The sequence below is a fragment of the Anoplopoma fimbria genome, chromosome 18 (genome assembly GCF_027596085.1).
Source record: "Anoplopoma fimbria isolate UVic2021 breed Golden Eagle Sablefish chromosome 18, Afim_UVic_2022, whole genome shotgun sequence".
NCBI classification, from domain to species: Eukaryota; Metazoa; Chordata; class Actinopteri; order Perciformes; family Anoplopomatidae; genus Anoplopoma; species Anoplopoma fimbria.
The window spans coordinates 4,766,042-4,781,846 of NC_072466.1; the positions used below are offsets into that span (position 1 = coordinate 4,766,042).

Sequence of the window (15,805 nt, forward strand, 5' to 3'; positions counted from 1 at the left end):
TTGTTTCCTGTAAATGGACACGGAGAGGCTTTGTGCGGAGTCTCTGCTTTCTCTTTTATACTATCCCCCAGGTGATATTTCATGTTATAAATCAAACCCTTTCTTATGAAAATCTGGGAAGGGTTTGGACGCCTCTCTTTATGATCACAGAGCACGTTGACGGATCGAATGATGGTGCAAATGGCCACTTTCAGATCTTAATGACACACCTTGCAAGATTGCCAAAGAGAGACAACAGTTGCTCTCTCATTACAACCACAAAGCAAAGCCACACCACGTGAATGTCAGTTCAGGTCAGTTCAGATTACACATGATTTTGCTTTTCAGTACAAAACGAAGCACATCAGATACAAAGAAATAAGAAAGAGATATGCAGCAGCCAAGGACACCTGTTGACAGCAGACTTCAGTTCTGCAGTATTTGAGCACATTTGTTGAAGGAAACCATCTTCTGTATTCATGATGGTTCCTTGCAAAGTGTAGAAAAAAACCATTAGCAATGTTGAAATGAATGAATATTTTATTATTAAGCAGGATAATCAGCAAGTGCTTTTTGCACGTACTCAGGAAAGCAATAACACAAGCCAGCTCTAATGTAGAAGTCCCAGCTATCTGTTATCGCCAATTAAAGGGCTTGTTTACTAGAATCAAGGGACTTGGTGCATCTGTTTTTATGGCTGCTTGTGTGTGTGTGTGTGTGTGTCTGTGTGTGTGTGTGGCCAGGCCTTTAATGATGGGTGTAGATGGTCTCTGTTTAGATATGTGTGTTCTCTGTGTAGGCCTGAGGGGATGGTTGGGCTGGGTGGGATAGTGAGTCCCTCTGTCTCTAAAAATACACACTGGGATCCCATTCAGTGGCAGAAATGTGCGTGCGTGTGTGTGTGTGTGTGCGTGCGTGTGTGTGTGTGTGTGTCTGTCCTTATGACGCCGCTGCAGCCAGGCGAGCTGGAGAGGCTATTACTGGCCAGCAGGGTTGCTATGGAGACCAGTGGTGTCAGAGAGGAGCAACATCTGCGGGGTGTTTGTCAAGACAGGTTTTCCTCTTTCTGTTTCGGCCTTCTAGTGAAAAACCTTTGCCGGCTGAAGTTGTAAAGCCCGACTGGAAAAACCTCCAGACTCTCATCGTCGGTGTTTTCAAACATCGGTAAACACGGCACTTGAATGTGGAACGGGTTTTTGAAAAGCTGTAATTTCTCGGGCAATAGTTCAGCTGCATGTGCTCAATCACGCTCTCGGGAGGCCCTCCGGCTGTGTCAATCAGTGGGGGACCCGGGGACTCTTCACTGGGCTTAGGCCAGTGGAAAGCACAGATTCAGGGGAAGCATTTAACCCCTTGCCCCCTTTCCTGCTCCCTCTCCTCACAGCTCCCGTCTCTATATGGACATGTTCTATTTCCACAGCTGCTTTCTCCCGACTGCCTTTTCGGCAGCTCAGCAGGGCACAAATTCTCTTTTTATAGGTACTTATTTGGGCAAAGGGAGAAATACAATATTTTTGAGAAGCCCCTGCTCCCTCCCACTGTCCTCCTCCTGCCCAGTTCCCCTTGTCTCAAACTCTCAAGCCTCTATTTATTACACATTTTTTTCTTCCTTTGCTGGGTTATCCCTCGTTCCCCCGTGTCCCCCTCTGAGATGGGCACCAATAAGGGGAATGAGTGGAAGGCTGCATCCTTCGGCTAGAATTTCAGATGAGACAATTTTCTTCCATAATGGAGTTTGTTTGAGTATCCATTCATTTTTTTAAACCCCCTTAAGATACAGTATCAGCTAGCCTGCGGTGCCATTTTGCAGTAAACAGCACAAACGGTGAACTCCAAGTTGATTGAATTTACCAGAGGAGAATAGAATCCTTTTTAAAAATGCAATTCAGAAGCTTCTCAAGCACTTCACAAATGTCAACTGGAATGTGGTCCGTGTGTGTGTGTGTGTGTGTGTGAGTGTATCTTCAGTATTTCTGACCATGTTTGGGCAAACCTACCCACAAAGAACCCTCAGCAGAGTGCGTGTAGTTGGGCAAAGCAAACCTTCGACCCGCTAATCTGGTCTAAATGAGAGCGTCGCACAGAGTCTGTGATGTAACAGTAGTTTGGGGATAATTTAGTATTTTCACTCTGAAGGCATCGCTCTGCAAAGGCCAGTTATCTAACTTCCATGCCCAAATTAACAGGCTTTTGCAGGTCGCTCTGCACCTACGTTCATCACCTCCAAGTGAAACATCAATCCATTTATGCCAAGACTAGACTAAGCCTTGAGTTAGATACTCGCCGTGTCCTCTCATTGCCTCCAGGAATATTAAAACACAGGTTTCAAATGGCCTTCTTCGGTATGAACTGTTTCTGTTATTGGAAAGCTAAGTAGTATAAAATTAAAATCTAATTAGTGAAAATACCCCATTGCTTTTGTTCAAAAACATCTTACTTCCTGAGCAAGAGCTTTGATGAAAATAGAAAGAAAAGGAAGTACTGTTTCAGAAGCAGTTGAGATTCATTTTGCAGTCATCGGTCTGAACAGTATTTCCATTAACACCGGCGGCTCACAGGCTCACTCCTCAGTCACATCCACATCACTCCTATCCGTGCTATTTTTTCCTTCCCTTTCCTACCCGTGGTTTGTCCAAACACTTCTTTAAAATCAACCACCTTGACGTTAAAGTCTTTCCTATACCAGTGTTCCGGTGGGGGGGGGGGGGGGGGGGTTTCTATTATTAACCAGACACGGATACCATCTCCTCCTCATCACCTCCATGAGAAATGTTCTTTTCCATATTCCATTTGGGGGCTTCAGTTCCACATATTCATCACTGTGCAAAGACTGAGGATTTCTAGTTATACTGTAAACTCCTTGTCCCCTTTACAAATCCACTTAATACATCACTGTTATGGAGATTGCCCAAGTTTTTTGCTTTGATGCCATTTGTTCTCTGCCTAAAACGTTCGTTCGTTCCACTCTGCTGTACTTTGTCTTTCCCAAAATAACCCGGTTAATCCTTTCTTTAGTTATTCACTTGTTAAACTTGCAAATAAAAAGATACTCTGACAGTGGAGGTTTCAGTCGCCGGGTAAGGTTAAGTGTGCTGATGCGTCAGCCTGGCCCCTCTACCTCATTACATTCAGGGAACTCCCTGACTAAGTGCCTTTTTTAAACACACACACAGTCAAACATGCAGTGCTCTAAATACCTCTGATTAAGAATGCTGATAACCCGGGGACAGCCCTTACCCCTTCCTCACCTCCTTCCCTCATGTTCCCTCCGAAGGGGCCTCAGTATTCCCTCGGCGAGGGTAGTCATCGGCCCTCGGGTCAGCGGCCTCTCTCTAACATGCACTCACGCTCACTAACCACCATTTGGCAGAGGCTTTAGGCCATCATTTATTAGGCGAATGCTCGGTCCATTAGGCCGTGTGTTAAATTCTTTGTGTAACTTAATTTGGCAGAGGATGGATGGGGATGACTATATATAGAACTCTTTCAGCATGTGGATCTCCCAGTATGGGTGTGTTTTATGAACTAATTTACATCCTCATCTGCTGTTCAGTAGGAACGAAACCTGGAAAGTGACCTGAAAAATGTCTGTGTGTGTGAAAGGGAGAGAGATCCTGCTGCAGTATTCAAATGTGGGAGAGTCTTTTCCTTATTGACGCTCATTGTATTTGTGCTAAGTGCTTGCATGTGCACATGTATTCTGTCTGACAGCTGGTGGGCACTGTAGTCAATGTGTATGACTGAAAGACAGCCAGTTTCCAGGATCCCAGGCTAAAGTTAATTATGTAACCCGGGACCAAGGAGCGTGAGTGAGCAGGGTGATCTTCAACTATAAAAGGCAAAGAGGAGGGTGGAAGAGGGTCATTTGGCTTGGAAAAATACATTCTTCTCTTGAACAGCATAGTACTTCCTCATCCGCAGTCCCAGAGAAGCAAATAGTGATAACAGATTTTGACCGTACAACCCCAAAAAAAGCGTATATCAGCCGACTGACATAAAGTTTTTTTTTTCTTATCTCCTTTACCGATCTCTCTCCATCAACTCAGCACAGAGGGAGCAATACTGACATCAATGTGAGATCAGAAACTTTCTTCTAGACTGGTCAACCTTAAGAGGAGTGGATGAGGATGAGGAGCATTAGACTTCCTCATCTCCTAAGTTAGTTCACAATAACAAAACAGAATTGTCATCAGTTTTTAAGCAATTCACTTGTGTTTTTGTTGAAGTCTGTGAGGAGCCTGTAATAAGCTAAAGGAACGCCTCTGGGTCTTATTTATCCCGTTGTTGAAGGAAGAAAAATGTTGCTTCTTGTTTTTTAATGAGCTGTGGTTTCAACAGTGTAGAGCTTAAGATTTGTAATGCTTTTATCCCAACTCCTTTTCTCTAACCTGTAGGCTAAAAATAGAGGCAAACATTACTCACTCCTTGGGCCTAGAGGGTTAAGAGGTCCAACGAAAACAAACTCAAACGTTCACGGGTTGACAATTGCATGGGACGCAAGCGAGGCGTGGACAAACATGGAGACAAATACGCAGCCACATGAGCACACAAAGTCACCCGCTGCTGGAGGGGCCACAGAAACCTCAGTTGACACTCAACAGTCAGTAAGCACAGTGGAGCCCAAATGTGGATCGATACAAACGAGGGGGAAAGGGAATTTCGGCAGTGATTAGCGGTCGGTCTCACCATTCAGCTTTTCCACTCACTCTCTCCTCCGTCCTGCACCTCCCACACACTGAAATTACCCAGAAATAGTTCCCTACATGACAGATTTTTGTGTACTGACACGTAGGCCACACATTGGGATTCTGCATCAGGCTTCATTTGTGGATGTGTGAAATCTGAGATGGTACACAGGGCACACAGGATCTCCATCCTTGTTAAGGTAAGTACATGTTTACCTAGCGATCACTAGCCCCTCTTACACCACCCTGCACTGTAATGACTAAATTAAATGTAAAAACAGATGCAGGAGATAGTAGCATTGATTTCACCGCCATATGTGCTGTTTGCTCGGAGGACAAAGGTCTTCTCGGTGTCATAAAAACACTGTATGTCCTCCTAAGGGCTCTCGTTAATTTTAAGACTTTTTTTATCCAGTGTAAACAGTAGCAGTTTTGCGGTATTGCTCGCTGTCCGGCAGCATGAGCTCAGTGTGACGGATGTGTGCAGAAAAGTATGCTCAAACGTCAACCATTCTGCTAACTGCAATCTATCTGATAGGGCGGAGGTTAATCTAATTCTTTGTAATGCATTTGAACAAACCTGCCACCAACAGAATGTTGTCTTCCTGTCTACGATCTCGAATCGATGTCACTTAAGAAGCGAAACCTGTTAAAGTTTGCTTCCCGGATATTGTGCATGTGTGTGTCCTTTGTGCATCCTGGATGGAGGTTGTCTTGCCGGAGGTCAAAACATTGTTGAACTAAACTAAAAGTCCTGCAGGACTACTGAAGCTTTTATAACATTTTTCTCTGCACCATGTCAGAAAGTTGTTCATCCTACAAAACGGTATATTTCGAGATGCTTGTCTGTGTTGGATTACAATATATTATAAGGTGTTCCACTTATATTGATCCTATGTTATGTGCAGATTTTTCACAAAACAGGACCGCCTTACAATACAATGCAGTTGAATACAAGTCGTCATTTTTAAAAGGGCTGTTGTAGAGGTTTGGAATTTAATGTGACAGTCATATACACATTATGAAGTGTCACCTTAACATGAACACCCCCCCCCCTCTCATCCTGCACACCGCAGGTGTGTGTACTCTATGATCACACCCTAGGGACTCGTTCCAGTACAGCAAAAATAAGATTCTTTTTTTTCTGACTTGTGTTGTTTTATGCGACATGACTCAAATGGATCTTTACATGCAGATGAGTCAAAACAGGGCAATATTTTTATATCGAAAATGACTCTGACCAATGGCTATGTGGTTACCTTTCTTAAATAATGTGCAGCATATCCACGGGGCTCAATAAGCACACATACCTCTGTGTTTCTGCACACGTCACACTGGTCCGGTATAACTCCTGCTGAACACGTGACACCCATAGACACACTGGACATTGATTGATTATAATCTTCTAACAATTAAAGGTTCACTCCCTTCTTAATCGTGCGTTAATGCTTCTCCAAACCTGGCTTTGTCTCCCTCTTTCTCTCCCCATCCAAAAACAACGGGGGCTGGGAGCGGCCATGTGCGTCACAGCTTCCTTTACGAGCTGTCTGCCAAAGTGCTGTTTAATTTTTAATTCTTCAGATGCGCGTTTAATTGCGATATGATGTGATGCTGCAGAGTAATGAATATCGTTGTTTTCTTTCAATGTGACAGGCAGTCATGAGGCAAGAAATAAAGGTGTTAGACCTATCAAGTGCCACAGAAGCATTGTTAGAAGAGAGGCCCCAGTGGGATTTGACCTCTGACCCTCGCAGTGTTAGCGTTTTGCTCTTGTGCGTCGAGGTAAACAAGCTGTTCGTGTCGGCTGACGTGGCTGGCAGAGAGACGTATTGCGTGGGAAAATGATTAGTGTTATCTGTCAGGAGCTGAATGTGATCTCCAGTGGAATATGATGCATTGAGGAACATCTGCCTGGAAGCATAATAATAATAATAAACTACATGGTGCATGAGAAGTCATCAGTGTGTCATAATTCTGTATTATTTGCTTTCTTTGATTAAAATGTGTGACATTAACTATGACTGATCCAGTAAAAATGGAGCTGTGAAGCTGATTTTAAACAATTACTTGACAGCATTGGTTTAAGTTGTTCCTTTTCAACATTATTTAAAGACAGTGACTGCTGTTTTGAGTTAACTTTCTTTATAAGGTGAGCCTCAGAAACATATTCCCATATTTGTTTGGATTATTCTGATGAGAATTGTTCTGAGTGGCAGTGGATTTGCAGCAGAGAGTCAGTGTAGGTGAGTTGGTAGGTGTGTGTGTGTCCTAAGATGGCTTCAGCCTCAAGGGCTGCTCTGACCCTGATAGTGAGAGAGAGAGAGAGAGATGGTATTATTGAAGGAGAGGCACATTAAGAAACGGAGCAGGGGGTCCACACAGGACACGTTCTCTGTCTGTCTTTCTATGCCTTTAAAGCAGGCATGCATACAGGAGTGTGTAATGAAAACTCAAAATGCTTTGAATCTGTAGTTCTGTATTGTTACTATAAAAGCACTTCTATCCAGACTCGTAGGTTGTCAGCATTGGTCGGTATGTAAAAAGATAGGAGAGGTGTGTTTCTTCACACTCTTGCAGCCGTAAGACAATGCAAATATCCTGGACAAACATGTATGAGGACATGATGACACTTGGTCATGTGTACAGTTCAGATTACAGACCCGGATGCAGCACTGAGAGAGTAATGTGATTGTATGTTATGTACATGTGCAATAGAACATCAGGACCATGCTGCCATCATGATAAACATTACGTTACAGCATGTTTGACTTGCACACATACAATTTGTTCTTTCTGTTATTTATTTTTCTAATACTTTGCAGCATGTGGAGCAGCAGTATCGTGTTAGAACATTGAGAGATGTGCAGATTATGTAGACAAAGCTTGGCCGCTGTTTAAACAAGCATAATTCTCCTGTACACTCCTCCAAGTTTCTAGAATCTGAGGCAAACGAAAATAATATAATCAGGTCGGTATGCACGTATAATTGATTTCCCATATTGTGTTTTCAATGAACGGATCAAAAGGAATGTTATAAAGTCATGTTTGAAGCGTGCAGGCTGCTTATCAGATTGGAAGAAGCAAATAACATTAAATCAGAAATACTTTTTTGATGGAAGAATGATGATTGTTATCTTTTGTCAGATTAAGTTTTTTATTTTATTTATGTTTTTAAACCAAGGCCACTTGAACATTTTGGATTATCCGAATCTTACTTTTAAAAAAAGGCTCCTTCCTTTGGCCCTGTTACCAACATTAAAAGGGGTCAGCACTACTGTGGAGTTAGACACATTTATTTATTTATTTTTGATGTATTTTTGACGCAGTGAGTGAATGATTTAGTTAGACTAATGGGTGACCATACTGTAAATAAGTGTTTTTGTTATTGTGTGTTCTTTGAATGCCTTGTATTTATCCATCTCGCCATGTTCTTACATTCTTTGGACAAACATAGATGTGAACGCAACACAACTGGTCGGCAGAGGCTTTTTTTTTCTAGTTTGCGTCTGTTACACGGATATTTTCACACCACAGGGCTGTTTGCTCTGCCATTAGCTGTGGTTTAAACCGGTTTTACAAACGTGTTGTCTGCGTTAAAGTCGCATGATCACCTAAAACCTAGCGCTGAATCCTCAGAAACTGGTGTCATCTGCACCTGTGGTTTGGTCTGAATCCGGCTGTTGTTTCCTGTAGAGATCGTCTAGACTCCTGTAGAATCGCTGAGTCTGCAGTTTAACCTAAACCTGCTGCACACTGGCTTAAAGGATTTAGGTCATAAAGTTCAGTATAGATTTATACACCTCAGATCATCTCTTAAATTACAACTCTTTTGCCATGTAGGTTCTTATGATGGTGACACTACTGAAGTGTCAAACTTGAAACTAAAGCTGTCACGCTTTCCTGAGTTCAGTTTTGACGGCAGAAACAGGCTTATCTTATAAACATACCAACCAGTTATTATGTAACCATCATCACTTTTATTTATATATGTACATTTGATCAGAATATGTAAGGTCAAGGTTCTCAGTTAGGAAATAACTTAATGAGATGCATTGGTGAAACATAAAGGGCCCTGGCTTCTAATCCACAAATCTTTTATTATTTAAATAGATTAAAAATCTTAAAGCAATTAGAGATGATACCGTTCACCTGACTTCACCTGCTCATTAATGTCACGGAAACAGCAGGTGGGCCCGGCGTATGGAAAGAGCGGACTGAAACATAACAATCATTGATGATGGTGGAAATGGAAATGCAGATTTCTGGAACCAGAGGTGAAAACAAACTAGATTTCTTCTTAAAAAGCATCACACAAATAACTACAGTTGAAGATCACTACAAGAGAACACTTTTCTACATGCAGAGAAGAACGGCTACGCTTGAAAAACCTCTACAAATAATAGACATGAGTGTGTCAAACCAGCAGTACTCATGGGTGTAGTATTGTATTATGAAATGGAGCCGCTGAGTTAATGTTTTGATTTGAGACGCTAGCGTGTGGTGGAGAATCGTGGGTGGCAAAACAGAATGATGCATGTTTGTTTATCTCATGATGGCCCTTAGGAAAGCTTACAAGTTAAGTGTGACATTTTGGGAAAACTACTTTTATTTCATACCCACAGTCGGATGAGAAAATCCGTTGTTAGTGTAAACTCTCCGCTCGCTACAGAGGACCAGGGGATGTTTTGAGAAACTGTCTGCAAAATGTCTGCAACAAATCCAAAAGTGTGTCCAGTGCTACGCTGTTATCATAGATTGCTTTGCCTTTGTCTTTCTAATATTGTATTATATTTAACTGTCTGTTGTTGATGAGCCAAGTTACACAGTTTTTGTCCTGTAAGATGCGTAACAAACACACAATACGCAGTGTACGCACAAAAGTGAAAGGAAAAATTCTTGTTCCAGCCATACATCCGACTGTAACTTTAGGATATTTTACAGTCAGGCCATAAATGGTCAAACAAGGAGCACTTGGGCAAAAATTGTCAAGTTGCATGATGAAAACCATCATATGCGTAACATTTATCATGTGCTCTAAATCCGACCAGCTGTTCAAGATAAACAGAGAGCAATGAATCAATACTTGTCCTGCTATAAAGGCTCCAAAAGGAGAAAAAATGCAGAAATATTATGTCAACTCCAATTTAAATAGTTTAACTACTTTTAGTAAGCAATTGGAGCAGTAGTTTTGTTTTCTTCAGTTCAGCTTTTTTATTGGCCAATCATTCACTCAACAGCTGGAACGGAGCTGTTATGAATCAGGGTTTGGCTAATAGCCATAATAAGCTATGTATGTGCCATACTGTAAGTGAAGTATACACAGAGTCGCGAGTCTATAGTCTAGTCGAGGCCACATTCAACGTTAGAAATAAATCAGTTATAAACAGAAATGGTCTTGATTTATTATTATCATTTAATATTATCTGAAGTGTTATTGTAATGGTGATGTTAGTGCTGTGTCTAGTAGCCCATAAATCTCAGTTCGGGTTTATTTGAGAGTGAAACATTTCCTCATAACTGAATAACTCGAATGGGTTGGCTGGGGTCAGATTTTAAATTGGTGCATGATAACGGTATCACTGAAAACATCAGGAGATAATTTGTGCTGTAAGATAAAGTGACGCATGAAACCAGGCCTGACTGAAAACGCCTGTTTTCTGTTAGACAGAGCTGCAAAATGTGTTATTTGTTGACATCGGAGCTCTTTACTTAATACCTGTTGAGGATTACGCTTTAAAGCAGAGCTTTGGTTATTGTGCCAGCCACGTCAGATGTGCGTCTCTCTCTCTCTGTGTGTGTGTTGTCCATTCGAGTGTGTCCCTAGTCAACCTTCCACCGCTGGCTGACTGATGTAGCGGTAGCCTAATTTTAGTTTATGAGGTGTGGGACCGCTGGGTGTTACCCTAGCTGCCATTTTAGATGAGGAGGCTGGAAACGGTGTGCCTCGCGGGGCTCCTATCTGTCGTAATTATCTCCTTGTCAGGGGTTGGACAGGGGGCTCGGACCTCGCTCGCTTCCTTCGGCTTCCCTCCGCTCCTCACGTGCACACTCGCACGTCCAGGAGCTCAGAGGCCCGACGTGGGCGCTGGCATGACCTCACAGAACCTCAGCGAGCCGCGCTGCTATTGGACGGATTTCATCCCGCTGAGGAAAATGTTATCTAACGCAAACTGTTGAGAGTGTGGCAAGATCTAGGCTAACATCAGACAGGACAGCACAACCCAATTAGTCCAAATTAGATATGTGATTTTTGTCGTATCATTTCAAACATTGCTCTCAGATTTGGTTTAGCATTATTAAATAATCTAGACAGGGCGCAGCCTATTTACACTAGCCTTCTCTCTGCGGGTTGTGTTGTTGGCGCCGTGCCTGGCCTCAGTTCTTAATCTCCACAGGAAGTTTGCATCTGTGTTTTCATTCCCCTGACAGGATGTGTGTGTGTCTGTGTTATGGTCCCCTGGAAGGACACCACAGATGGTGGAGGGCCGGGTTTGATAAAAGTTGGCTCCTCTTTTGTACATCACCGGGGTGTATTGACGTACTGGGACTGAAATTCAGCCCGGGACTTTTGAGATGGAGAGGGCTTTTTATGTGAGCGTCCAGAGGGCACATACTGAAACATTTTTGGCATTAATAATAATACAGTTAACAGTGATACAGTTTTTGTGGTATAAAGATGAGGTTGAAGACCATGGAGATACTTTAGGATGGATTACCTCCCTCCTCAGTTTGGATGAGCACGTCACCACTGCACTGGATCTAAATTAGACCCGCCAGACAAGCCTAGGTGAGCTGGAACACCAGTCACAGTTTGTCACATGAGATATCGACAAGAACGAGGACCACTCTAAATTGGGAGTGGCTGTTTTTGAAGCATTAGTAGGGACCGTCTGTGCCGTCTGCAGCTGCAAGGTCCAGGCTGGCCCATGCCACGGCCGAGGACCATCCAGTTACTATATGACATCAGAGAATTTTTTATAAAAACGGTCTTTCGAGAGGCCAGTCTGCCCCTCGGCCTTTGTGCGACATCTCCTTTAACTCTGTGACGTAAAGCAGACTACTCATTCGGTTCAGGGCCCAAAATGAGCGAAGCAAATGAAAGTAGTCATAGAATGTTTTCTCATTTTCTGGTTGGTCCACCCTCTCTGTACACTGAGTAATTGAAATCTTTTTTAATGAACCTGCACATGGGGGTGAGATTAGCTCTTATTAGCTGCTGTATAATTGTGAAGCCTTTGTGAATCATAATGACATCCTACGGACGGCTCAATACCCAGTCCTCGTCTGCATTTGTCATGCCGGGGGTGGACTGTAGCCCACTCAGCGAGTAGTTTTCTGTACTCTGTTGATGTTGTCTCTGATCCGTGTCCCCCACATCAAAAGCAGACGTCCCCCCGCGGTGCTCTCTACCCAGTCCTCCAGCCTCTCCAGCCTCTCCAGCCAGCCTCTGTCACCCAAAGCTGTTTCACTCATCCATCCCTCGCTGCCCACCACGGCTCTGTTGTGTCTCTACGCTCCCCATGTCACTCTCTCCTCACCTCTCTATTCCATCATTCTGTCTCTCACTTCTTCGTACCTCTCAGTGACTTTACTTTTAGTTAAGTGCTTTTATTTTCTCTTGTCTCGTCTTGCACGTACTCTCTGTTTGTCCATATCTCTTTCTTTCTTTTTCACCCTTTCTTTGTCTCCCTCTTTGTCATCTCACCCATCAACATCCAGTTTCCCTCATTTTAATCCCTGAAGAAAATTGGTGGTTTCTGATTGAGATGTGGGACTTCAATCTCGGCTAACTCACAGCAGGGCGCTTGCACACACAGACGCATGTGCACAAACACACACACACACATTCATGCAGGTGGACTATTTCACCAAAACAACTTGTTGTGAAAACACTAAAATGAATTACACCTTCGGTACACCATTTGGAGTATTATTAGAGACTAAATTACAGCCATGCTAATTGGAAAGTATGTGATTGTTTTGATTGTATGTTATATGTGATTTTCAGTATATTAGACAATGTATACTGACTGTATTAGCGATCATCTAATAGCAATTAGCAATGAATCATGAAGAAATCACACCTCAGAGTATTCCCATGATGACTTAATACCAGCTGAGCTCTTAGACTAAACATAGTATGTCACGTTCACCCTCTCAGTTTGCCTGACACATTTGATGCTGACGTAAGAAGAGACTATATTTGGGTGGTGTTATCGACAATATTACAGTTTCCTGTCAGGACCCCCTCCCCTCCCCGAGCTGGAAATCCAGCGTGATGCCACACGTGCAGGTGTGTCACATGAATAAAGCTCCATTTCATTCTTTCCTAGTGAGGCTTCTGGTAGAGATTCTGATCTTTTTCTAGTGAGTTGCTCTTTTTGTAATCCTCTAGGAGATCTCTCACTGCACGCGACCATAACACCATTTGGAGCAACGCCAAGATACACATTTCAGAATCGTTTTGAAATAGTCGTAGAAAGTAACGGGGCGGCTGTGGCGTAGTGGAGAGCAAGGTAGTTCTCCAATCAGAGGGTCGGTGGTTCGATACCCCAAGTTGCTCCCGAAGGCTTGCCATGGACTGGATGTTGGACTGGATGTTGCATCTTATCTTATGAATGTTAGTTAGAGTCTGATGGTGGCACCTTGCATGGTAGCCTGTCATCAGTGTGTGAATGGGTGAATGATATGTAACATACTACTGATTGTAAGTCGCTTTGGATAAAAGCGTCTGCTAAATGACTGTAATGTAATGTAAAGTATCTTTTCCTCGGCATTTTATTCCTTCAAACATAAATATGAAAAAATATTTCTAACCACTGCATTGCAACCCAGCGATGTCTGCAATATGCTTTAAAACATTGCACTGAAATACTGTGAGGCTGAATAAGGCTCGTGCTTAGAGAGGCTGTGGAGGAGGGTTGTGTGTTGTGTTGTTAAGACGTCTGCTGATGGGCTGCCAGTTGCTGCATAATCAAGTGATCGAGCGACTCTGAGCCAAGAAAGATCAGATTTATGACTGCATTGATGGATCCGTTTCTCCTTTTAGACATGTCCATTAATGTGTCTGAGCACTTGCCCAAGGCTAGACTGGAACTAATAGGTCATGACCTTGTTTGAAATCACATTTTCCAATGTTATGTTGTACATTATGTATTATAATGTAAACACATGGTTCCCCATTAAACTGATAAAGAATTTTGTTGTGCATTCCTTATTAACGTCCTTCTATTGAAGTGCAGCAAAAGTGTTATATAGGAATGTAATGGCCGCCTGCATTTCCTTTAATAACATGTTGTCAGAAGTAAAGTTGTGCTTTCTTACTTCATACATGAGGTAATAGACATTGCTGTGGATGCATACATCTGTTATTAATTCAACCTCACGCTCAGATCTGATCATATAACCAGATTGTCTATTTAGAATTTTGAAAAAGTGGGCCAGGGGCTGAGAGAACAAACCACGCCCACTTCTGTATGTAGAAAGCCGCGTCGCAGCGTCGACACACGTCACAGCTACAGTGGCTTGTAAAATAGCGGCATGGCGCGGGTGCAATAACTGATAAATTTAGTGATTTATCAGATCATAAATTAGACTAAACAACTTAATGAATCATCTATAATCTCTTGGCACAGTGAGGTAATCATGCTAGATTAGTCACAGATGATCAATTTAAGGATGGTCCCTGCAAGGATAGGGTTGATCTTAAACAGTAGATGTTGTTTTCTGCAATTTCCAACCCCAAAATGCAAATTCTTATACATTTTAATGTTAAGGTTAAAATGATTTTACTTGTCAATGTACGACTGTGTGGCACAACAGGATTTAGTTTGTAGTCCCAATTTGCTACATAGCAAAGAAACAAATATATTATATATGGAAGTTGGAGGATGAATCGTTAGCTGATACTTCTGCATCTCGTTCCAGACGGCAGAAGGGTGAGCAGGTTGTGGCTTGGGTGGGTTAGCAAGAAATGTCGATATTAACACCAGCATTGATGTGTTACATCGCAGTACATTCATATCATGTAGTATTATAACTTAAAAAGTGAGCAGTTACTTTTAAACCCTGAGTTCCTTCGGTTCTTTTCATTGGCTGAAGGGGATTTGAGTTTTTACCTCTCTGTGTGCACCTGCAGAATGTTTTTACTGCCTTCCCTGGTCTGGTTTTGTAACTCAAACATTAACACAGTGGATTTCAATGAAAGGCCCACAAAAACCTTTGTAATGCTGTGACGTGTTTATCAGTATTTGTTTTCCTTCTTGAAAACTGGACCAATTGTTTATTATTTCTGATTTCTGAGTTTCATGTTTTATACCCCAAATCTTGCACATCAGATCTTGTTTATTGGTACATGGTTTTACACGTAGTTATTCTACTTCTCAGTGGAGAATATTTTTGGATGAGTCCTTGGAGATCCAGGTGCATAGGCTATAAGCAGTGAATTCAGCATCTCTTTGTGAGAAGAAGACATATTGTTGGTGATTACGTAGCATGCGTTCTGTCCTTGAAAACTCTATGGTCCTTCTGTTTACAGCACACCAGGTTGTTGCAGAGCTTTTACTAATTCTTTCTCTCTGTTTTTCTCTGTATCTCCTCTGTTTGTCTCTCAGGTTTGTGAGCAGCCATGACAAAATCCTACGAATTCAACTGGCAGAAGCACTTGCCGGAGTTTATGCAGGAGGGCGCCTCCTTCGACAGGTTTGATGAGGTAAAAATGATGCACATCTTCTGTTGCTTATAAGGTTTCTACGTTGCGTACATAAAAAAATAAATGGAAGAGCTCAGAATGTCAAAATAAACAGCCTCCCAACCTGCTTATTTCGTGACACTGATGAAATGAAAATCAAGCTTTACTGTCCTTGATGAGCGTGTGAAGGCCTACCCAGTGAAGCACGCTGTACGAGCTTGTCGATAACTTTGTTGTTGCAGGTTATTTGTTCTGTCCTTTTATCATCCCTCACCCTTAATGACGGTCCCCCCCGGCCAGTCATTAGCGTGCGCACTCACACACACATAATGCAGCGGAGGCGTCCCCTTTATAATCCGATACGTCATCGTTGTAGTCAGAGCTCTAGATGTAGGCGGGCCACATCGATCAGCATCGTTAAGACGCTTCTGTGTGGCGACTGCTTGTCTGC

General features: G+C 42.6%; 1 protein-coding gene across 3 annotated transcripts in view; it reads left to right on the forward strand.

The window, feature by feature from the left end:
* Positions 1-15,805, forward strand: part of LOC129107211 (1-phosphatidylinositol 4,5-bisphosphate phosphodiesterase beta-4-like) — a 63,722-nt gene that overhangs the window by 16,740 nt on the left and 31,177 nt on the right. For all 3 annotated transcript variants that reach the window (XM_054618631.1, XM_054618633.1, XM_054618632.1), the window contains one exon: positions 15,278-15,375. In XM_054618631.1, coding sequence (XP_054474606.1) covers positions 15,292-15,375 — 84 coding nt within the window. In that variant the 5' untranslated portion in view covers positions 15,278-15,291. The remainder of the gene's footprint in view (positions 1-15,277; positions 15,376-15,805) is intronic.